Raw genomic sequence first — 25,210 nt, 5'->3', positions numbered from 1 at the left:
ATCAACAAGAGCGTACGGCGATATATTTTTACTTGGTACTTGAGATTGTAAATAAACAGTCGAGGACCAGCAATCACTTTATGATAGACCTTTTTTAGCTTGTACGATTTGTTTTCCCAATTCAGACCACGTGATGTTCCCAAGGCAATGTGCCTTTTGTCTTTTCATGAATTATGCATACATACTCACGTCGATGCAAGTGCATCTAACGATGCTTAATAGAAACGCGCGATCCCGCACCTAACTGAAAGATTGTTTGTGATTAGCTGGGAAAACAATAGGGATTGTCACATAACAATGCCACTATCCCTGAAAACAATGGAGGTGCAGATTAAAGGGCACCAATAAAATAAGAGGTTTAGAACGGTGCAGGTCTACTGAAAGAAACAGAGTTCTATGGGATACCATCACGTGGTCTGCAATGGGGAAACAACACATACAAGCTAAAAAGGTCTATTATAAGGGAAAAGTCAGAACAAAATTCAAGTCCCCTAACTAGTTATTCAAAAGCTGGATAATAATCTCGTTACTCAGCGAAGATATCTTTAGAGATTTGACTGTGAGTAGCGTCATTCACTTTTCCACAAACGGGGCCAGGACCATTGAGGAGTTCAACTGATGACCGGCCCGTAAGAAACCAGAAAAAAGGCGTGTTCTGGTTTAAATCACCTCAACAATTTGGAGATAAACAACGCACAACGAAACGCAAGATTCAGAATTGTAATTTCACAAGCATGTGTGCTCTAAGTTTAATTACCCCCTTCACTGAAATTTTTCTTAGTAAATACGTGTCATTTCCAACCCTGATCAGCAAGATTCACTGAAATAATTACAAAATTTTACATCCCTAAATAAAGATTACACAACTTAATTCGCTCCTATGACCATAATGAACTTAAAACTTAGCATGTTAACATACACTCTTTTTTCTCTTTGGAGATCGTAGAGAGCGGGTATGAAAATAAAAATCGAGGGGGAATTAATGACCGCTAACCTAAAATTCGTCGGAAAAAAGGAAAGAAAAAAAGTCTGTGGACGGGATATTAACCAACAAACACCCACAATTAAGCAGCCATAAATTGACATCCAATAGAACTATCAAATTTGTAAAGCGGGCTGATTTCTTTCTACTTCTTTTTCTTGATAATGAATAATTTGACCAAAACATGAGATCTCTTGACTAAAACTAGAGACGAATTGTCTAAATCACATCCAGTCATTCTATAATTCATAAATAATTGGGGCTAGGAAAGACAAAGCCAAATTGAGAATCAAACTAGGTTAAAAAATTTTAGCCTGAATATAATTTTGACCTGTAGCATATACACTGTTAATTTCGCTCTGAGTAAGAGTTCACAATAAAAGCAAAGCAGTTTTTCCCCCACGATCTGGTGCGAAATAATCTGGCACTTATACATTATCTATGTAACTATAATTACTACTTGCCAGGCTGTATGCACGACCTAAGTTAAGTTGATTTGTCATACGTTTGTTTGATCTACCTACTATTCATTACGGCAGTACAGTAAAACCCCGCCTTATGGCCACCTCGTTATTACGGCCACTTTATTTTGGCCGCCTGGCAAAACGGCCCAACCTTTTTTTTGTAAAAAAGCCCTTGATAATGCGGTCACTCGTTAATACGGCTAATTTTTTTTACCCATTGGTGACCAAATTATCGGGGTTCCACTGTAGTTGTTAATCGAGAAAACGTTAACACAACAAAATTCATTAATCTGAATGGCCATCAGAAGCCCTGATCCCAGCATTTATTGAATACCGTAAACTTCCGAAAATAAGCCTCTCCATGTATAAGCCCCTCCAAATATAAGCCCCCCCCCCCGAACCTGTACCGCAAAAAAACCCTCCGTTAAATCGCCCCTCCGAGTATGAGCCCCCGCGGGGGCTTGTACTTGGAAGTTGCCCTCAAATATAAAGTAAAAAAAGCAAAAACGGTAAATTTCCTTCCAACTATAAGCTATAGCCCAATCGATTTTTAAACGCAAACTTCCTCCGTACATAAGCCCCTCCGAATATAAGCCCCTCCAAAAATAAGCCCCTCAAAAAGGGCCTTTGAAAAATATAAGCCCCGCGGCTTACTTTCGGAATTTTATGGCATTAATTTAGTTGGACAGCACGCGTCATGGAGTCATGCCTAAGGAATAAGACAGTGCGCGTTTTTTTAGTAATCACTAATTGGTAAAGAACTTCGTGTCTTTCAATTCAGGTGGTAATCATGCTCGTGATTAAACAGATCGGACTCCCGCTACGCGGTTTTCATAATGGTAAAAGCTATTGTTCTTATTCAATTAAGGTCTTAAGACGTCTCTTCAGCTAGAGATGAATGGCTTTCAACAATTGTTGAAGTAAGGATATCAGCGCATCTTTGCGAGTTAAGCTACAGGATGATACACTGAAAAACAAAAACAAGCGAAGGTTGTGTTAGAATCGCATTTATCGCTTCAAGAAATACCACAAGACAAATGCAAGCCCTCAGCATAGAGTACCACTCAAGGCTCTAAAAAGTAGCTTTTGTTGCAGGAGTAATATGGGACCAGGGCCCAGAGCCCAGTGGGTGGTGGATAGGGTATGACGGGGTGGAGGAGAGACAAAATGTGCTTCCACCTCCCCTCTCCCTTTTATCCCGAAATACACATGTATTGCACAGGCTTACCAAAGAAGTTTAACCTATGAGCAGGCTAACTTGCGGGAGTTCAGGGAAAATTTTGGCGGCCAGCGGGGGAGGAAAAGTGAGATCCACATATACATTCTTCTGAATGATATCCAACTCTTCCTTAAAGAATCAGGCGAGAGATTTTGGCAAATCATCGAGGGATTTTCCTTCTGGGGATCAATTCTCATAACCTTTCCTCTCTGTTAGGAGAAAATTCATGTTTATAGTCTGAGAAGAGTCTTTGAATTGGGGCCTTGTTGCAAGAAAACCTGACACGTATGAGACACTGAAGGAAAACGGAAGGTCACTTTTGGTGCAGAACTTTGAAAGTGCGATCTGAGTCATATTACAAAATATGCAGAAGCAATCTAGCAAGTGTGAGATCAAGATAGCTAGATATTGGCCCAATTCTTTTTTGTGTTTTTATGGAATGAGACAAACTCTAGGTCAACAAAAATGCAAAATAGAATGACGCCAATATCCAGCCGTCTTGATCGAACAAGCTCAATAACTAATAACTTATAAGGGATTTATTATATGGCCAAAAAGAGAATTTTTCTTACGGGACTATTGGAGGAAATTCAGAGCGGGCGAGGGTAGCTAATCAGAAGACAGGATCTGCTTGATCTTGCCAGCTCATGGATTCTGCCTTACAATAATAATATTTCATTATTTTATGGCCTTTTAAATCAATTAACTTACACTGGATTCTGTCCTCTGCTGACTGTTCCTCTGTTGTACCTGAGCTTGTGAAGCAGTATTACTTGATCTTGTGGGAGACGGGCGAACCTGTTGAGGTCGTCTTTGTTGCTGCTGTTGTTGTCTTTCCTCTTCTTGCTGAAGCTGAATCGCTAACTGAAGGCTGAACAATAAAATAGTAATAGCTGGGTGTAGGTGGTATGATTCAATATACTTTTCACATGAAGCTGTCGCTAAACTCTTCAAGTTACACTTACTTGGAAAGTTTGCAATGGGTGTGGCTTGGCCATCATCCACTGCACTTTACAGTGGTAGAGCCCTCCCACATTTGGCAAGGATTTTTTTGAACAAGTAACAAACTTCAACAAACATCAACTCTAAAATTTACTGACTGTACACAGAAGTTCAAAATTTAAAGCTAACAAGTTTGTTTACTTACTCGGACCATTCTTGATTAGTCTGGGCACTCTGCTGGGTAGGTGCCTGTTTAGGTAGGGGCTGAGGGACATCTGGACCTCCAGGGTATACATGTGTTTGAGGTCCTCTGGTGGTTTCATCCTGCTCTTCTTGAAGACTTAATGCTACAAGGTAACTGTAAGGAACAAGTTACTTTTGAATGGTTTTGTAATGCCACACAAAAGTGGAGTTAAAAAAAAAAACGCTACAAAAGGAATAAGAAGATGAAGAAACTGATACATGTCTCAACCCTTTAAGCCCCAATATCCACAAGCAAATTCTCCAAACTGATCTCTACACATTCCTTTAAAGAATAAGTTGAGAGAATATGAGAAAAGATCAAAGCATTTTCTCTTTGGTGATCATTTAATTAATTGTCATAACCTAATCGCTCGACATTGTATGGATATCGTTAGGAGAAAATTTATGTTGGTCACTATTGGGACTTAAAGGGTTAATTGGTGAAAACAATGCAATAACCTCTAATGTCTACTTTCCGATTGTTATCATTAATCAAGTCTATTTAATTATAAGTACTCTCTTGAAATAATTCAAACTTTAAGGTTTTTTTCTCATACTAATATATGGATTAAGTTCATGCCATCATGCAATGACATATATTAACATTTTCTCATTGACAAGTTAACTGCAATGGCCACTGCAATGTGCTATTTTAGCTTTCTATTTATAATTTAAATTGATAACATTTTGTAAATTAGCCTACTCTTGATCCTCTTGTGATAGTTGCTGAGCAAGAGGTGCTTTAGCAGGTTGAGGTGGGCTGTGTACAGCAGGAAGGGTTCTAAACTCGGCATCCACAAAAAAGCTGTCACCATCAACACTACTTAATGATTCCCAAATGACTCGGTCTTCTGTGAGGAATCCCTGATCTGTGACCAGCAAGAAAAGTTCGTCCTAAAACCAAAGTGAGAATTAATGCCATATGGTTGAATTCCTTTCTTTACACAGGGTGCAACTGAGAGAAAAAAAAAATAGAGGACTAGGAATATGAGCAAGACGAAAACAGAAGCCTTTAATATTTTGTTTGAGGTCTCTCATGAATGATTGTCATAAATCAAAATTCTATAAGGATCAATATAAATTCCAGATTTCATTTTAAACATTATAATACTAAAGAATTACTGATTAGTACTGTCAAAGAGGACTAGTTCATTAAATTACATTACTTTAGTTGCACCAAAGGACCAAAGGTTTCTCCAAAATTACAGAAATTACAAAAATTACCAGTGTTAGACCATCAATTATTCTTTTCTTAATTTTACGCATGAGTATTTGGCTAATTTACCAAAAAAAAATGTTGTAACATTAAAAGTTGTTCACAAGAAAATTATAGGTTTTTGAAAATTCAGTAAAATGCACAGCTTAACCAAACACTGAATTTGACCTTCCTCATGTTCTCTTAGTCCATAAGTTACTTAAAGCTACATGGAACATTTGATCAAAGTGAGCGCTTTTCATTCAACTTGATATCATAAAAATATGAACAGGTCTCACCAGCAAAAATATAAAAGAACATTAAACAGATCAATTTAAAAAGGTATTTATTTTTGTCTAACCTTGTGCTTATGAAAGGTACTGAAGTGGTTATTCCTAAAGAAGACACAAAGATGATCATCTTGTAACTGCGAGTTCAACTCACACAGCCCATGGTATGTCAGCTGACTGGCTGTTTGCTCAAGGAAAGCTTCACTGATCAAACCTGCAAATTAATAGAGTGTGGTCATTAAATCTCTGAGCTAAAAGCTACCAGTAATTTCATCTTGTAAATACACACCTCAGAGAATGTAACAGACCTGCCCCTGTCTCTGTTGCTGGTCTCAAGTATATGACTTGGCCAAGCATGAGGTCATGATGTCTGGAAAGTATTGTCCTTTTTTGCAATTTATGGAGTGAAATGAAGAAAAGGTTGATAAAAATGCAAACAAAATGAGGGAAGCTAATGTTGAGCTATGTTGACCAAACAATCTTGGTCAATGGAGAAAATGACCAAGATCACTTTTTGTTGTCATGGGACCAATAAGGAAAAATGAGCAAGAAAGATAGGCCCATATTATTATAGCCTGCAAAAACACCCGTTTCTCCTCGCTCTTCGTAGCTGGGGACGTTTTGAGTGGAGGAACATCTGCGACTCAGTGGCAGAAATTCCATACTGATGACGCAAGTCAATGTTTACATAATAAATATGGTAGTCATGGGGTTCCAAATATGAATTTATCCAATTTTATAAGTCTTCTGGTCGACTTTGGTAAAGTGCTGTGTTCACCTGCCAAGGAGCTCCAGCAAAACTCAAATACTTCTTCTAGAGAAGACTATATTCCACAAATATTGACTTTTTTGTTAGAGATTCTTCACATTTACATTTGACCATTGTGGCCTTTTGTCTTTTGTCTATTAAGACCATCATTCGTAAACAATAGCTAAAACAATGTAACTACTCCGTCGACCAATCAGCCCTTCTGACTAGATTCTGGACAGATTTTACATCATCAGTATGGAATTTCTGCCGCTGAGTAGCAGACGTTCCTCTGCGCGAAACATCCCTGGCAGTGAACAGCGAGGAGAAATGATGTTTTCACAGGCTAATATTATCACCTCCTAAGATAGCAATCAAAACACAGATTCTGCTTGATATTGCCCACTCATGGAAACAGCCACCTGTGATCTTGTTAGAAGCATCAAACAAGCACTGCCCTAGGTGTAATAAGTATTGATCAAGGGATCATGTACTATAAACGTTTAGTGTGATGACCTCATTTTTTGTTATTGTTATTATTATTTTTTACCTTCAGACACTAACTGGGTTTCTGCTCCATCTTGTTTGCTTGCGATTATCTTCTCCACCAGCTGATTATAACTCAGACTACCAATAGCAGATGCTATTTCAGTGTTCTGTGGATCAACAAGCCAGCCGTGGTACAAACCAATGGAAAGAAGATCAAACACTATACATTCTGGGGTGAACTCAAAGTCTGACACCCTACAAACAACGACATCATTAAGGAAAAACGTGAAAACTCTATTATATACATGTAAATATGTGACCCTTCGGCAGGGTATTGAGGTCAAAACTGAAGCCTACCGCGCTAAGTTATCAAGGCCATCACTTTATTTTGGCCAGAAAGTGCCCATCCTGCATGACTATGGCATGCGAAAGGCCTAATGTCACATTTTATGGAGGACTCATGAAAACAAGCCATGACTCAACATGACAAAATTTTCTTCCCTTTTCTGATGTTGGGTATGATTCTACTAGGAATCCAACTCCAGGAGAGTTCGCCTACATTTGACAAAGCAAGTGAGTTATCTAGAATAATTGTGATAAGGATTGAAACACCACAAATTCTCCTTTAAGGTGACATTTTTGCTGCTGTCACTATCCTTGGATCATTTAGGTCCCTATTTTCACCTTCAGTAAAAGGTAATGATCACCTTACAAAAAAGGTTGGTGGTTCCAGACCATGTTATTCATAAACACTATTTGTTTTTACTGATACACTGTATACACACTGTACAACATTAAAAAGTTTACCTACCCAGTAAATTTTACATTAACATCTAATCCTGTTTGTAACTTGTTCATTATTGCAATGGCATCATGCATGTTTTGCTCGTAATTTAGTTGTGCCCCCTCTGACAATTGCTAAGGTAAACAAAGAGAAAATAACTTTGATTTTTGAGATTTCACCCAGCTAACAATGAAAACAGTCAGAATATCAAGTAAGTCTTTTTTTAACAAAAATGGGTTTAATACATTCAATTACAAAGCACATTGCCAGCTGAGACATCAATGTAACACTGAAAATTCTGAAAATTAGATTTGCGACTGAAATTCAAATTTGTGTGTTTCAAGTACACTGCATGTGTTTTGGAGTGATAAGATGCCAACCTCTAGAGATAGAGAAAATGAAGACTGTTCCTTTTGCAGTACCCTCCTTCCAGCCAACATCAACGCCGTCCCCCCTCCCCATAAGGGCAAATGACCCAGTCCCCAAATTGTAACATAAATTAAGACATTCAAGTCTTAAATGACGTAAAGAGTGCCAAAACTCACTTTTACGACAACAATAAAATAGTCTTGTCAGAGATGAACGACATTGTGTGCAAAAATGCCATGAAAACAACACTATGATCAAAAACATTTTTGAATTTTGGGAAGAAACTGGGATAAATTCATCAAGGTCAGTCACAGTAGGCAACCATTTGCAACAACATGTCATGGCAACATGTCACAGTGACAAATCACGTCATGTGTACTAAAGAATTTTTGTGAAAATCTTTGCCTCAGCAACAGAATTTTGACGCTGCAACAAGTCGCACAAAATCAAATCAGACAGATTTGTGCGACTTGTTGCGGTGACAAAATTTTGTTGCAGAAACAAAGATTTCCTTAAAAATTCCCTCGTTCACACCAAGCAATTTGTTGCTGCGACGTGTCATGCAACTTATTGCCCGAACTGTACAAATGAAGCGATTTGTCGCTGCGACATGTTGTCTAGTGTGTCCCGACCTTAACAAAAGCACAGAAAAGCTCAAAATTCAATCTTATCTAGAAGATTTGGTGATCTGTACAGGAGCCCGGGAGAAGTTGGCATCAATGGATCGGCTGTATAATCAACTTATTATCATACATGTTTTCTCATAATAATAGTACAACCCATCAGCAAACAAAATGATTCATAATATTTTGGAAATGAAGTGGTTATACATACTTTGGGTGATTCTTCTAAGATGCAGTCTCCTATGTACTCCATAAGCTGTCCTGATGTTACAATCTCTTGTGGTGAGGGTATCCTGATTCGTCTCTGCAACAACAGAACATTCACAATAGCCAGCAGAGGACACGGACCATTTTCATTCTGTGTTATAATCGGAGTGTTTATTCCTTTCCATTTAATCCACTTGATGTGATAAAGTGACTCAAGAACCTGTTGTGAGGATTCAGTTACTGATTCAGCATTTCCCTTGACTCCAGCTACATCCTCCACTACAATTTCAGTTGGTTGTGAATTGGGTTCTTGTTCATTCATTGTATCATCTTCACTTTGAGATAACCTATTGCCTTTTGGAAGGGAATCAATATCGAATTCTTCGCTAGCTGACGGTACCTCGTTATTTTCTTGAGTTGTGTCTTCTTCTGTCCCAGAATCATCATCTGTTTTTGCAGTTCTTTCATTTTGGTCCTCAACCTGACCAGGCTTCTCCACAGACTGGTCTTTTTCATCCCGCTCCTCTGAATCACCGTTAGCGTCATCTACAGGCGGATCATTTTGCTTATTTAACCCTGCAGTTGTATTTTCGTCGCTTTCTTTCACGTCGATGGCCTGATTCTCCAATGTTCTGCTGGAGCTGTCACAGATCTCTCCTTCACCACCTTGTGTCTCCGTTTCGTCGAGTGTTACTGATCTTATTGTGCTAGCAGAAATATTATTTAAAAATTCATCAGGACTTGACACTACATTTTCAGTTTGTTCCATTTCGAACACTTATCCACTATTCAGCAATATAAGTTACAAAAATTACTGAACGAGGTAAAACGGGTTAATAGTTTTCAAGCCTCCTTTCCGGCCAACGTATCTTGTTCATACGTGGACTCCCATGAAGTTAGTACGCCTCTCGCTTTTATGCATTTTCTTGATGATCTCCTCGAAATTTGCAAAATATATGATGCTTGCAGTGGCGGCTATAATTAAATGTTCATTGACTTGTCCAAAGCCTTGTTATGATGTATGCACTTGAACCTGCTTGAACTGATTTACCGGTTAAATTTTATCCCCATCAGAAAAGAATGAGCAGGAAATATTAGGCAAGTAACTTTGTCACACAATTTGGATAAATACCTCCAAATTTAACACGATTTGGGTCAAAAATGAATAATTTACAAAGTGAATAATGCTGACAAAACGGCTTCAAATTGATCCTCCATAATTAGAATGCATACCGCAAGCCCTTGCGGGTTTTGTGATCTAGTATGTAAAACTACATGAAATGTCCAGCGAACCATCTCTAGGGGTGAATGTTTTTGCGAATTATAATTCCAGCTGAAAATTTGCATCTCAAGTGAATATTTATGAATCTGAAAACGCTAAAGTCAGGACAATATATTTTCCAAACAAGCTACTTTAGTGGTATTTGCTGGCGGGATATCAACTTAAGTCACTTTTGCAGTTGGCAGTGGAATGATTTTCTTGGCGGGAAACGAAATGGATTTGTGATTTGTGAGGGAATAAGTCACCGAACGTGGAAACGGAACAGTTTTGTTTAGCAACGAAAGAATCCTAGCGTTGAATTACGTTGGCTGAGATATTACATATTCCATTTAATCCGGAAGACTGCCATTTGCTCTTTTGGAAGATGTCTTGGAATTATTTTAACATCTTGTGTTTTCGCTCGGTGGTTGTTTGTTATTTTCTTTTATTGTTACTAGTAAGAGACGTTCACAACGTACCCAATCATGGTGGCAATAATTTCTTAGGACATCAGTACTGGAACACTCGTTACTCTTTAAACTATCCATCCGATTGGGATGGATTCTGGAATAATGGAATCGATGGAAGATTTGAATACAATCGTCAAAATTCTGAATCGCAAGGAAACCAATGTGATGGTTGCTCGTGCTCTAACAGCGACGCTAAAGTCACTTGTACTGGATCTCCACGAACACTGTAAGTGATTTGCCATTAATATGTGATTTGCACTTCTCTTTTCCTTATATGTTATAGATTGTTTGTTTATATTGTAGAATACAGTGAATGTGATTTGCAACACTGCCATAAATCAATTTCTTCTATTGATTTATTTACTTTCGTTACAAATCGTAAAACAAGCTCATGGTGGCATGATCAATATTGACTTTCGTCATTTTAAAGTTTAAAAAGGACAGTATGTGTATCTTTTCCTCACTTTATTTTGCCTGCCTCTTTCTTTGTTGTTCCACATTACTCTCCATTCACTGTAGCTGAATCTCAAATTCCATATCAGTCATACTTTTGAACCATTCCTCTTTCTGCTTCTTGTCTCTTAGTTACAAATCAGGGTCAGAAATTGCTGAGACACTTTTTTTAAATGGGGTACTTTGAAGTAAAAAGTAATCTTAGGGTGCAAAGAAAGCCAGTTTTACAGCTTGCCATAATTTAGCAAACTCTAGCTAGCATATACTAGCCCCAGAGTCATTTTAACTACCCCCCCCCCCGAAATTTGGATCTTTTGCCTTATAGGGTGTGTCAACCAATGTATCAGTCAACATATCAGTTGTATCAGTTGATATATTGGCTGAGTCTCAGTCGAGTGTCGGTCGAGAATGGGTCAATATATTGGTGGAGTGTCAGTCGATATGTGGCTGTGACAGTTGGCCCCTATGTCCTGTGGGTCAATAGTCAGTTGATACTTCACCGGCAGATCACTGACTTTTGGCTGGCACTTTGGTCAGTCACCTCAGTTCAGACACTAAATGTTTCAGCTATTATTAGTTTTAGTTTGTTAGGCAATAAAGAGAAATTTTCTCATTATTAGGGTATTACTGGTTTGCAGCTAATGTTACAGGGGTCATGCTGTTGGACGAAAACAAAGGCATTTCTGTCAGTCCTTTGGGAACTAAACTATTTTTTCTTGAAAATTCTACCTAAAATTTCGTATTGTCTTTAATCCACTAACATGGCCACCTTGTCACACAGTTGCAAGCTGAGAACAATTTATGTACATGTACATGTACAGTGTTTGAAATCTTAATACAGATTTAATGTAATCATACCCTCCCTTAATCCTAATTTAAATATGTACTCCTTCTCAGTGTTTGTATTTTATTGTTAAGTACCCTGTTAATGTTTGTGCTAATAGCTTTCTTTCCTTTTCAGAACCATAAGAAACAGGGTGATACAATCTCTTAATCCTGAGGATTTGAGGGACACGCTTGAGGAAATGTAAGTACAGTGTATATATGCATTCGTGTGATATAAACATAGTGAAGCTACAAAATACATTTTATACAAAAGACAAGATTATTAGTCTTGGTTTTTCAGTCTATACTGCTTTATGGCCTGCATGCTTCTTGCTTGGGCCATAAAGAAAGCCAAATTATGATGACATACTTTGTTAGAGGCCAGGTCTGGAAACGGGTATGGATTTTAGTGGCCAGTTCTAAAAATGGGTGTGAAAATGACATTTTTGGTCTGAAATAGAGTGAGGATTTGGAGAACTGGGTAGCACACCCCACCAAGAATTCCCAGGAGTACCACCTTCCCCCCCCCCCCCCCCCCCCCGGTGTACATTCCTTCATGGTTACAATGTTACAGAGTGTGAAAGATTATGCTGGCATAACTGTGATCATAATAACTGTATCTGGACCATCTGGCATTATGCTGAGACATACATGTAAATTTGATACTCATAGTCTTTAGCATAAAGTGATGCTGTATGGCAGTTTTTAAAAACTGGAGGCTAATTCCTTCTGCCGGTTCCATTACGAATGTACAAAGTCAGCGTGCAAAGAAAGTAGTGTCCAATAGCCTGTGGCTGGTTGATTTTTCTATCAGGCAAGTGATGTTTTTTTGAGAAATTCAAGTGACAGAAGAACTGTGAAATCAATTCTGCTCATCAAAGCATTTTTGGGGCTAATTCAAATGATGTTTGGGCTATGCTACCTTCAGCTTGCCCGAATGGCAAGTTATAAAACTGACTTTCTTTGCACCCTGAAAGTTGAAAAAACTGTGGGCATTTTAAGAACTGGATACCTCAGAAATCCTCAGACAGTCCCCCAGGCAATCTAAAGACTTGTACCCACTGCACAATGTATTTTGCTTCATAGCTAGACTTCATAGCCTATGGAGCAAGACTTGTGCCATGCCCACTGAGGGCTTGCCTTCAGTCTTCATTTCCTGTTTTTTCTTTTTATTTTGCAGAAAGATTTTTAACTCTGGCTTGGAGTTTATCAATGCAACAACTTTCCATAATTTGACAAGTCTAACAACATTGTAAGGAAAGGGTTGTATCAAATAGGTTGCATGATTATTTTCCTAGTCTGTGCATTTCTGCACAGATGTGTTATACACGATATGCTTCATATTATATTCTTGATTTAAATGTTACTTTCCTATTGTTCTTGGGTATGGTAATGTATGATGAAAGAGAGATTCAAAGTCAGATTTTGGGGAACAGCAAATGTAACCAAGTTTTCCTTTATTTTTGTGATACTGTTTATTACTTCTACACCAGAATTCGTAGTTTCACATTAGTTTTATCCAAAGGAATTGGTTTGGAGTGTTTTTATCTGCACATATTCTGTTTTGTGAAAATCTCAATTTGAATCTGCCGTTTGCCCGTTTCCCTAAGCATGACTCTAGATCTCTCAAACGAGTTTGAAACGATAAAAAATAGAATTTCAACCAAGGATAACACTGAACCAAAACATACACAAGCAAGTTAACCACTGACAGTAAAATGTCTTGCACTTCTTTGAACTCCTTTACTCAGTACTGCAGACACTTTAATGTACATGAGTACCATCGCTCATTGTGAAGTAGTAATGATGTTGAGTTATAATTTTCTTGCAGGAAATTGGCAAAGAATAAGTTAACAGACTTTCCAGATATTTCCATGAATGCAGCTCTGGAAGAACTGTAAGTTAACTAGTAAACTCATTCCTTGCTAAATTTATGTTGCAATTCTGTAGATACCTGTAATTACACAGAAGCCATTGTATTTATCAAGATATTCTTTTGTTGTTTGCACAAAGTTAATGCTAATAAGTAAATGTGCAATCTCATCTGATAGTGTAGTTGCTGGTAAGTTCACTGTATGGTGAGTATGTTTGGACCATTGTTGTGATGTTATTGACTGTGAATACAACAACTGGGTCTAAATTTTAAAAAGTAGAAAAATATTGATGTAACTATTCATTTTGTTGTGGCCATCTGCTATGACTCAATTATAACATATCTCTGATATCTGTGACTACAAAGTACAAAGTACATGAATATGTGTATTAAATTAACTGGGACTCTGCGACATGTATTACGTATTCTACAGACTACTATCAACGTCTTACTTTAGAAAACTGGTTTACTAACTTTAACAAACGCCACTGAATCGTAGCCAACAGTTACCAGCGCCGTACAATCGACTTATTGACGACATTAAGCAAAACTAACTACGAGAGAACAACTGGAGAACTGACAATTTGACTAACAATAGACGACTGTTTAACTGTGGCAATAGACGCACCAATTACTGATTACGAGTCTTCAGAGCCAATAACATCACGGCTTAACTGACAGACGACCAATAACATCGCGACGTAATTGACCAATCAGATCAATAACCAGAGTATAATACCATCAACTGACGTGATACAACTCACTTTGACTCTGAAGATGACTACCGCTAGGTTGTCAAAACGTCAGTCACTGCCAACAACAACAGTCCTATTCAGGACTACGTTCACCCAGACGATCAAACTCAACCTACTTTGGAAATGACTCCTGGGTTCAAACCTTTCACAAAATGTGTATTGTTTTATGTTTGTCAGTTAGAGTATGTTATTTGCCTATCATCGCAGAGTATTATTTACACATGCTTTTTTTCTTATTATTCAGTGACTTATATTCCAACCAAATCAAACTGTACAGCCACAACTACACTACACTGCCGAAAGCTCTGAAAAGAATGTGAGTATTCTACTTCTTGCATAATTGCCTTTATTGTTTGATTACTGCTAGCTTTTATTATTCTGAAGTGTTTTTTGAATTTTTGTGCCACACAGGTGAGTCTGTTTGTGTTGTTGTAGATGCATGTATGACTGATTTTAAGTGTTGTGATTTGCAGTATTCTGACTGAAAATAACATTGACTGGATCCCTAATAACTGGCTTGATTTGCCAAACCTGGAATACATGTAAGTATGTGCACTTTGCTGTCAAACTCAGATACATTGTAAAAACACTTAAACAAACCACAAACTACAACCTTCAACTTCTATTGCTGCTTGTTGTTAAGTTTCTTATGCTGGTTTGATTTTTTACTTGCCACAATATAGTATTCCAGAAATACATATCAGAACCAGCTATAAGGCTAGCCTTATAGTTGGAACGAAATTTACCGTTTTTGCTTTGTTTTACTTTGTATTTGAGGGCAATTTTCCAAGTACAAGCTCCCAGAGGGTTATATTTGGAGGAGCGATTTCACCGAGGGTTTTTTGCGTTACCGGTTTGGGGGGCTTGTATTTGGAGGGGCTTATACATGGAGGGGCTTATTTTCGGAATTTTACAGTATGTTGTGGTTCAATTTTATCCTTGGTTTAAATTATTATTATTTTCCTTTGTGTTTGGGTATGATAATGACTGTATCATAGTGAGTTTGAAACAACGCAAAATAAAATTCAAAGCATGAATAAAATTGAACCACAACATACATGTATATATCAGTTTGGTGATTGCAGTTTCTAAGTTTCACAGTCGGCAAAAATCTCAGCAACAAATCAAAGAAATGACTGTCTGTAGCATCACTGTAAATGTGTACTTGTTTTTATTTGTAACAGAGGTCTAAGCAAGAATCAACTGAAGGCATTTCCGTCGTTTATCAACTGCAAGTCACTGATATATTTGTAAGTATTGTTGCTCTGTAGTATAGAGCATATATGTAGCTGTCGTGCTGTACTGTAGTTTTTATTCATATTATTATTATTTGTATTCATTCTAGATGCTGAAGAACAGTAACTGTTGATAATTATATGTTGGTCCACTTGAAAGAGTCTGACCATGAAAATATGGTCTGTCACTACACTGAGTTCCTCTGTGACAACGAATTTCCGCATAGTCAATTCCCTCTAAATTTAGCATCAGCATTTAAGTTTCCTGTGGTTATATGAAGCTGCAAATCACTGTTTTACATTCTAGCTTTGTCAAATTTACCAGTTGTAATATTTTAATTGTGATTTTGTTTGGTATGACAGGGGATTGGATCAGAATCAGATTCCAAGTATTAGTGTTCCTAATCTGCAGCCTTTTTATGGAAATGATTCCCAGCTTGTTCATTTGTAAGTAAAGTCATAACCTAGTCCAAAGCTTGAGCCTTTTGTGAGTATCAGGGATGTGCACCCATCTTTTGCTCTTGGGCAACTTGAAAATCTATGTTTTTTTCATACAAATCAAAGGCTGGGTACCCTAGATTTTACAGGTTCAGAGCACTGGGCTCCCTTAGAGCACAGCCTTGGATTGTGGTTACTGTCGTTCAGTAATTATGATATTGTTTACACTTCCTGTATAAAATATTAATATAATGTTCACAATTATAAGTGGCATGCTGGTCAGTTATCAGTTGAAGGTAATTTATGGGTAATTCCAACTGATGGCTCTTTACTACTTATTTTGAAGTTCAACATCCGCCAATCAGATGTTCAAGACTGTAACCTCAGTATTTGTATACAGCTTTTTCAAGAAAGGTTGTCGGGAAAAGTGCATGCGACAATCCCGAAAGGTTTTGTGGGTAGGTTTGAGTTCACTGTTTTTCAAGTAATATATCAAACATGAGATGCAGTGTTTCATCACCAGATGAAACACCGAGAAGAGAGTTGAAAATACGACGCGCAGCGGAGTATTTTTGACGAACTTCGAGGTGTTTCATCTGGTGATGAAACACTGTGTCGAATGTTTGATATTTCTTCTCAAACAAAATCATTTTTGAAGGAGAAATTAGGGGTGCAAAAATGAGCAGTTTTTCATCTGATATCCAAACACTCATTAAATATTAATTTCCTTTGAATTTTCTTTATGAATTATTAATGAGTTTGAGAAAGAAATTTGAATCATGCACAGGAGAGAGACCATAGACAGTATGTTTGCAAGTGCTAAAGAGAAGCAATAAAAGTAGGTCTGACAGCTACAGTGTTAAGAAACAGAGAATTGATTATATCCCACATTACCTTTCGGCATTGTCGCATGCACATTTTTTCCGACGACCTGTCTTGAAACAGCTGTAGACCTTATCTCATTGCTAGTCAACTGAAATTTTTTTTATAAACCAATTACAGATAAATAATTATGCATTTAGTTGATAGGCTATTCTTAAAAAGTTGATGACACTGATATATAGAGGATATTACACGGTGGCGCGAAGATATGAATTTTATTTTCGAGTGGCAAAACAATATTTTAAGAACGAGCGCAGCAAGTGAGTAAAATATTGTTTTTGCCACGAGAAAATAAAATTCATATCTTCAAGCCGCGGTGTAATGTTCTTTTTATTATATAGACAAAAAGACATCGATAAAATAATAGAGGGAAATTGCCGAAATTATGTCATCGATAAACTCACGTGTGAGATTATGGAAAATAAACCACTCGGGTCCCGGATGTAGCGTTTATGAATTTTTCGAATGGTATATTTTCCAATAAAACACTCGTGTCAATATAATAAATGACAATAATTTGTGGTTGCAGAAATGTAAGCAATAACGAAATAACGTCAATATCCACGGAAGCATTCTCTGGATTAATCCATCTAAAAGTTCTGTAAGTACAGTTACTGAATGTTACAGTTTTCCTTAACGAGTGCAAATAATGTCAGGTCACATTGTTTCCAGAACCTATTGCACAGAAGAACTTACAATGTAAACGTGCTTGCTGGTGACAAAACCAGTGTGACGTCATTGTCTCCATTTCATTTTCTATTTTCTTGTAGACAATAGCTTTCAGCCAATGAAGCTGCAATATTTTTTTTTTTTAGTTTTTAAGAAAAAAAAAACAACAAAAATTGTAATGTATATTTACAATATATTTTTAGAAGTTTGATAGAGTATGAGTTTAACTGATCTGTTTAATGTTAATAATTCACTCAACATTATTAAGCTCTCTGCACATGTATTCATGAGCCTCAATGGGCTCACTTTCATTAGTAAATTGTGCTACGCTGATAACGGTTTTTTTTTGTATCAACCATCTATTTAGTGTCTTCTTAAACTTGTTTTGTCTGTGTAGAATGTTTATCTTATTGAATTACGGTGTTAATGCTTTGCGATTTTGTTTAGTACCCATCAGTAGAAGAGTGCATCCTATACTTAAATGACGAAAGGCTAATTCATAAACTTCTTTGTTTCTTAAAATATGACGGAATCCAAATCAGAAGAGGTTTAATCACTAAGCTAAGGATGGCCCATATCATACAATAAGACTGAAAGTAGTCAGAGTAAAAGAATTTTTTTGTTGTCATAGAGAGCTACATGTGAACGATATGGAAACCATTGCTGCTAAGGTGTTTTATGAAATACCAGAGCTGCTTCATCTGTAAGTTTGTCTTGTAGCCACGTTGCTAATCACTTTAATAACTCAGTTTATAGTATAGTAATTAATTTTGTGCGATATATAATGAATAATAATGATGAACAAATGAGTATTGAAAGCAAAAGAAGAGAAGTGTCCGTTCAAGAAAACTTATGCACAAAACACAATACATTAAAATGCAATAATTAGAAACAAACAACTGTGTTTTAATTAACTGGCTAAACTGGATTGTTGTTCCGACACCTATAAAACTTTTTTTCTCCCCTACCAATACCAAATCTTGAGTAAAAAAAACTGAAATGTTTAGCAGAAACAGATAATTATATGAAACACTTGTGCTTTATACACGTTCCTTTTTAAAGTGACTTACGAGGAAACCGTCTGCAAAACATAACAGCCCAAGCCTTCAGCAGTCCATTTGAAAATCTTCCAAAGCTTCAAGTCTTGTAAGTATAACAGAAACCACATTTTGCACATAACTGTTTAATCAGCAATTATTTTTACATGATACTGAGTATTGTATGAAGAATTATGCAGATTCAGGTGGTGTTATCCACCAAAGCCGGCAGCCTCTGGGAAGGGAGAGGTGGATTTGAATTAAATATTTTTTCTTTTCATTTTTCTTTAGGATTTTAATGCAGCAGCAAAGTTCCTATCAGACAACTTCTGTGATGTACAATGCATTCAAGAATCTGCCAGCTTTACGAGATTTGTAAGTAAAAAAATAGAGTTGTGTATTAGAACTGCCTACTCTTATGCAATCTTCTCACTCAACAAGTGTCACCCTTTCATTCCTAACCGTAAATTTGCATAAATGTTAGTCACCCCCCTCAAAATGCCAGCCATGTTTTACAAATGTCTAGTTTGAAAACAACTTGCGTTGACACTGGTGTTAGTTATTTGCATAGGTCATATGTCTTTTTAAAAGTCGTGACGTAGAAGACATCAAAGGATAAATCATCTGGCTGATTATTACAGGATTTACAGTATTTAAAGTTATGGACAAGGATTTGAAGCAAAACTTGATATACATGTAGCAGTTTGAGGTTTAAAAGCTGCACCCATGGCTTGGGAGTGCACGTATATGCTAAAGAAGATGACGATTAAAAGAATCTTGAATGAAGTATGGTAGAAAACGTCAGACTCTCATTAACATGACCTTTCATCTTTGTTTTGCGGTACTGCCAAGCTTGTTGCTGCTTTTTAACAGTTTCATTTTCCAACAGGATTTGCTTACATTAGTTTGTTTATTTTTTTCCAGATGGTTGAATGATAATCAGTTGCAGCATTTTCCTCACCCCGCCCTTTCTCAAGAGACATTTTCTTCACTGGTTTACCTGTAAGTACCCTAACCCAGACATTCATCTGCAAATTAGAACTTAAATCATGGTGAGATGATACTGACTGTGAGTACTTCTACTATCAAAATCAACTTGCTCAAACAGCGCTATTTTACTAGTGGACAAGGCTGATCAGAGATTTAAGTCGGAAACTTAGTTCATGTAAATCATTTGCTTTTTTCTCTCTGTGGCTACAGCTCTTTGTGTGTAGATTCAGGGTTCTTATAGACTCTTGAATTCTTGAAAAAAATGAATTCTTGAAATTCTTGAAATTTTAGACCTGGAAAAAGCGCTTAATATAAGAATTTTTTCCCCGCAGTCAAATCCCATTCAATCTCGCCCGTAGTCACGACATTTAATCACTGAAGGAGAAGTTTCATAACTCTCTTATGTCCGCATTGCACTGTGGTTACTGTACGTTTGCAGAAAGCTTGGTTCCTGCGTTTTTTAAGGTTTCTATTGATCACTTATTTGATAACCTTGAGTCTGTAAGAATAAACCATTGTTTTGGGAAAAGTCTGGAAAAAGTCTAGAAGTTTGGATCCAAAAATCTGTACGAACCCTCTAGATTGATGGTTTTGACCTTGCCTGTGGCGGATTTTTGCTTCATCCCGCCATTTCATGATTTGTGTCTCTTTAATAAGTCATTGCCTCCCAAGGAGTATCCTCAGTTTATGTAAAGGTGACATCCCATGGTGAGATTTGCATGGGTAGCTCCCTTTTCGGCTCCGGGGCCCCTTTCTCGAAAGTCCCAATAATTTACGGGTCCTGAAAGTTGTTGCTGTTTACTTTGAAGATCGAGGTTTCGACAGTTTTGCAGATAGCATGTTAAAAATATCAGTTAATAAAACAAAATGGACTAGTGTGCAAGCTAGGACTTGCGCTGTTATCCTTAGATTTTTAATTGAAGCTTTGATTTCGGGCCCTAAAAGTTACGGAGACTTTCGGGAAACGGGCCCCACTGGTTACTATGGTTTCCATTTCCCGCCTTCTCATTACTGGAACTGACCCTCCATATCCCCCTTTGCCTATCACCAAGTCAAAGGGACAGGTTCGCGGCTAAGCGCCTGCTCATTAATTTAATTACTTTTTTCAATTCATTGTTAATTCTATCAGTTAATGATCCCACTCATATGTATCTCAGCGATCTCCGAGTGTATTTCAAAGTAGAGGTGTATTTCAGAGTAACCTGAAGTAGGATGGAGGAGTACTAAAATCGCAGAAGGAACAGTGGATTATGCCAACACTACCAACGTTGAATTTATTGTTGACCCAAAGGTTTTGTTCCAAGGTTGATTAATTTACAGCTATTTGCAAATATTTAAGTTGATCAAGTGCAAGTGACTGCCAGGGGAGGGTGCAGATTGGTTCTTTGACAACATTATGACATGATCATGTTGCTTGCATAGACGACACAGCATGTACCGGCAGAAAAACAGCATTTTGATAAATGAGCATGCGCTGAACCGTGAACCTGTCACTTTAAAGATAAGTTTAAGACTTGCACAGCGTTCAGCTTGACAAAGGGTGGCGATTTCAGAAAGAATTTGCTTAACATAGGCTTCGTAAGTAATCCAAATCCCCTCCTGCTTTAATTAAATGCCAGTCACTTAGGCGCAGTGCAGAAGTCGAACTTTTTATGTACGAAACCTAATCCCTTCAATTAACTACACGAAAAGGTGTTCGTTTGAATCAGTTAAGTCCGACATTTCTAGTTTTGGGTCGACCCATGAATTAAGTTCGATTGGCCCACATGGGGATTTCGACTGTGGAGTGACTTCGTTTAAAGACTCTTTCAAACGTCGAACTTCTCACGTGCCTAACCTAATGCATAAATTGCTATTTATTTTCACCAGTAAGTATTGCGGACCATTGTACATCGTAAAAATTAATTGAGTCTAACTAATTAAGTTCGACCTCTGAATCAACCGTCGAACTTATATCAATTGGGTCCACGTTTTGATCTGGGCCTTACACGTGTAAATTATAGCAATCTTGAAGTAGCTAGATTTTGAATGAAATTAACAATATTTTTAAATTATTATTATCGTTGTTGTTACTGTTTTTTTGCTTTTTGTTTTAGGCATTTGGAAAATAATGAGATCAACTCATTAACGAGCTTTTCCAAGACAGACTTTCCACCATCACTTGAAGATCTGCATGCGTAAGTTTTTCGTTGTTGTAACAGAGGTTACTGGAACTCTAGTCTGCGTGGCAGGCTTTCGAAAGGGAAGGGAACGGGAATTTTGGGCACGACCCCTCGCGCGCCTCCGCGCTTCTCTCGCTCCCGGAATCCCCTTTTCCCCTCCTTTCAAACGCCTGCCACGCAGGCTACTGGGACTCAATTTCTTGTCGAAAAATATGGAAATTGGGAAATGAACAGTGAGAATACGTTTTGATCATCACATTCACTTTAAGCTATTTTGGGAGATTTAGCCTGGTTCGTTTGTTTTGCGGTAGGTGTCACCCTGAATCAGTACTGATGGAGTAGTGCAACTCGCCTTGTAACTTGAGGAGCCATATCCACGTTTTAATCATCATCATCATCATCCCAAAAAGGAGCTGTTTCCATCAACTACACAAGTAGATATCGCACAGACGATAAGCACAAAGCATTTTTAAAGTCATTGCATAGAGTGAAATATTTTTCAACACTCGAAGAAAAATGTCGTATCTCCGCACGGCCATGTAGTATCTGTTCAATGCAAATAAATGAAGAGAGGTAAAGACAACGTAATATCAAAGTCTTGGTTACCTGGACTTTCATCTCTGAAAGACAAAGCAAATATCATTGGATCAGTAAACTTATTCTAGCAATGCCAAATGACCAGGGCCTATCGCTAAAACACTAACTGCTTATTGTTTTTCTATTCAGGAGTCAAGAAAGTGTTCATAAACCATTTGAAAAGTTCCCCAACTTGCAAAGATTGTAAGTCTTAAGGTTGATTTGTTACTAAACGCCAATGACCGGGCCCACGTACTTCACAATTCGCCACTTTAGAAAAGAGAGGAGGACTGGTGCTGAATTGTGTCCCGTAGTTGCTTCTGGGATCGTTACTGGAGACGTGCCGGCATATGTTTTTTTCCTGTCTCTAGTAAAATTCCCAGAAATCTTTGCGAAAAAACTCGCCCCAGTTTCCTTCTCATTTTTAAAGTGCCGAATGACTTTGTTTGAAGACTGTGTGTGTCAGCTGTGTCATATTGTAAGTAATATATTCTCACATTGTCACCCTGACGTGCTTGTAAAACTTTCCCTGCCAAATCGTTTTTTTAGAATGGTAATATGTCGCGTTTATTGAACGATTTTGTAATAATTTTTCCCTTGATTTTTATATTATTGCTTGATGTTTATACTCTCCAGTTAAGGTTAACATTTTCCTCAGACGTCTGTAATGTAATACAGTTGTTTTGAGGAATATTAATTGGTTTTGCTGATTTTCCCTGTGTTTCCTAGATTTGTCCATAATAATCGAATATCTTCTGTCCAAGAGGAAGATTTGTGGGTGCTAAACAATCTTCAGCAATTGTATGTACAAAATAATTGGTTTATGCAAACATTAGAATAAATCTTTGTTACTCATTTTTGAAAATGATTTTATTATATAGTCTTTCTGCACACTCGTGACATAAGGAACATTTCATCCAGCATGAATTTTATCATTTCTCATTATTCATCACCTGACAGGATGCACCTAACATTACTGATGCATCTCAATTATGAAGTTACCGTATTCCTAATCGCCTTCTTCGAATATTCGCCGCCCTGCCCCCCCTCCCACCACTATAGGTAACCCGCTATCGATACCCATAGTGGTAAATCTGGAGGATGAGGCTGAAGCCGGTGGAGTCTGATCCAGCAAAACTGATTAGTGATGATACCGAGAATATTCTAATTGACAATGAAAATTAATCAAGGAACCAAATTTGGAACACTTTAAAAGCCCATGTTCAGTTTCTTTGATGTGATTATTTTTCGACTTGATGGGAAAATAGAGCAAAATATTTAAGGCACGACTTCCAATGAACAATATATTTAACAATTAATGATTGAGGCTGAGTATCGTATGAAGAATACGCTCTTCTCACGTATGGTAATATGCCCGTCCAACCTCGTTTTCGAGTGAAATTTCTTTTGAAATTCAAATACGAAAACGTCGTCCGATTAGCATTTCAAAAGAAGTTTTACTCGAAAACGAGGATGGACGGGCATATTACCATACGTGAGAAGAGCGTATTATGGAGATCGAGGAGGGTGTTATCCGTCAACGCCGTATTCCGAGGCGGATAACACCCTCCGAGATCTCCATAATTTTTCATTTGATACGAAGCCAAATTCAATAATTGTTTTATTATTCATTCAAAATAATTCCTAGTTTAAAAACATGGCTAAAACATGCTACCTCCATCGATCCATCGATTTTAAGTTCATCTTCAATAGTGCACGTTTAGGGTTGTTCAGCTCCGCAAATATTCTCCAAATAGCAGATGTCGCCCTTCGAGCTGTCTTTTTGCTGTTCTTGCCATGTTTTTAGCTATTTTTTCGCCTAGTTCTTACTCTTGAAACGAGTAAAATGTCCGCCATTTTTCAAGTTGACAACCAAAACAACTCAACCTCGTCCCCAGGTCTTCTCGGTTAACGGTGCATTAACTTGCAAGAGCGCTACATTTTGGACGTCATTTTCTCGCTGAACACAAAATTCTTCCAAATTTGGTCTTCAGTAACTGGTTATGGTGAATTAAACGTGTGCTTTTAGCCAATCGGAATCGGAGAAATATTTTGAATGAATAATAAATATGAAATAATCGCCTCCCTTGAATAACCGCCTTCCCTCGATTAATCACCCCCTTTTGGTGCGAAAAAAGAAATAGTCGTCCCCGGCTATTATTCGAGGAAACAGGGTATGTAACTGGCCTAGCTTTTCTGCAAAACTCAGAGAACCGTGAACACGAGAATTATTTGTAGTCTAGTTTTATTTCGTTGCTTTGCAACACGGTGACAATCTATACCGCAAGGAACAACGGTGATTTCAAACTCCAAAAATAAGGGGAATAGGTACAAACTCTCGGCGCAATGATTTGTTGGATCGTTTGGGTGGGCAAGCGTTACTTATGATTGATTGATGGTTGCCTTGAATGCCATTGACCAATCATAATTAACGCTTGTCCACCCAATCCCTGAAACGATCCAAGAAATGAATGCAGCCACAACTTGTACCCATTTAATTACATACAAAAAACGTTTTCTGGAAAAGTAAAACCAAAACGTTAGAGTTTGTTAAGTTTTATCTGACAAGGCTAGCGCTTTTTTTTCTGACAAAGTTGTTTCCATTTTTTTCCAGGTATTTGTCACAAAATCAACTTTCCAACTCCTCGCTGCACCCAGAAGCCTTTCGAAATCTCACCAGCTTAACAATACTGTAAGTTACGCCAAATACCGAAGTGCTGCGAGTTACAGTGAGTTAAAAAACTGTCAGTTGAGGCATTAAGACTCGTCTCTACTAAATATACTAAATTATTGAAGTCGTCATACCATACACACTGACAGGAAGCCTTATCTCTTATTTAGTAGTTAATATATAGATTTAGCCAGGGCTAAAAGCGAAGCTCCAATTAATAAATTTATAATTTAAATCAAACAATAAACTTTTAATCCACAAATCAGTTAACTTAAGGGCACATTCATGTGACTTTTGAGGGAGAGGCTAAGTTATTTTAGAGTGAAACGTCTTACATCGAATTGATAACCTTATATGT

General features: G+C 37.5%; 2 protein-coding genes across 2 annotated transcripts in view; one reads left to right on the top strand and one right to left on the bottom strand.

The window, feature by feature from the left end:
• Positions 1–711: 711 nt before the first annotated feature.
• Positions 712–9,768, bottom strand: LOC140928659 (ubiquitin carboxyl-terminal hydrolase MINDY-1-like). Its single transcript, XM_073378437.1, has 8 exons — positions 8,560–9,768; positions 7,384–7,490; positions 6,634–6,827; positions 5,407–5,549; positions 4,554–4,744; positions 3,813–3,965; positions 3,377–3,536; positions 712–2,413 (listed from the first exon to the last, which is right to left on the bottom strand). Exons 1-8 carry the CDS (start codon positions 9,322–9,324, stop codon positions 2,399–2,401), a joined length of 1,728 nt encoding a protein of 575 aa, XP_073234538.1. The 5' UTR covers positions 9,325–9,768; the 3' UTR covers positions 712–2,398.
• Positions 9,769–9,901: 133 nt separating this feature from the next.
• Positions 9,902–25,210, top strand: part of LOC140928660 (uncharacterized) — a 79,952-nt gene continuing 64,643 nt past the window's right edge. Inside the window, exons 1-17 of the mRNA XM_073378439.1 lie at positions 9,902–10,512; positions 11,701–11,766; positions 12,745–12,816; positions 13,396–13,461; positions 14,437–14,508; positions 14,666–14,734; positions 15,377–15,442; positions 15,791–15,874; positions 17,277–17,348; positions 18,048–18,119; positions 18,479–18,562; positions 18,745–18,828; positions 19,378–19,455; positions 21,540–21,620; positions 22,332–22,385; positions 22,911–22,982; positions 24,796–24,873. Of these exons, the coding sequence (XP_073234540.1) occupies positions 10,202–10,512; positions 11,701–11,766; positions 12,745–12,816; positions 13,396–13,461; positions 14,437–14,508; positions 14,666–14,734; positions 15,377–15,442; positions 15,791–15,874; positions 17,277–17,348; positions 18,048–18,119; positions 18,479–18,562; positions 18,745–18,828; positions 19,378–19,455; positions 21,540–21,620; positions 22,332–22,385; positions 22,911–22,982; positions 24,796–24,873 (1,481 nt within the window). The 5' untranslated portion in view covers positions 9,902–10,201. The remainder of the gene's footprint in view (positions 10,513–11,700; positions 11,767–12,744; positions 12,817–13,395; positions 13,462–14,436; positions 14,509–14,665; positions 14,735–15,376; positions 15,443–15,790; positions 15,875–17,276; positions 17,349–18,047; positions 18,120–18,478; positions 18,563–18,744; positions 18,829–19,377; positions 19,456–21,539; positions 21,621–22,331; positions 22,386–22,910; positions 22,983–24,795; positions 24,874–25,210) is intronic.

This window comes from Porites lutea, chromosome 2 (genome assembly GCF_958299795.1).
Source record: "Porites lutea chromosome 2, jaPorLute2.1, whole genome shotgun sequence".
Taxonomy (NCBI): Eukaryota; Metazoa; Cnidaria; class Anthozoa; order Scleractinia; family Poritidae; genus Porites; species Porites lutea.
Note: the sequence above shows the minus strand (reverse complement) of the source record. Positions and strands in the feature narration are given on the sequence as shown.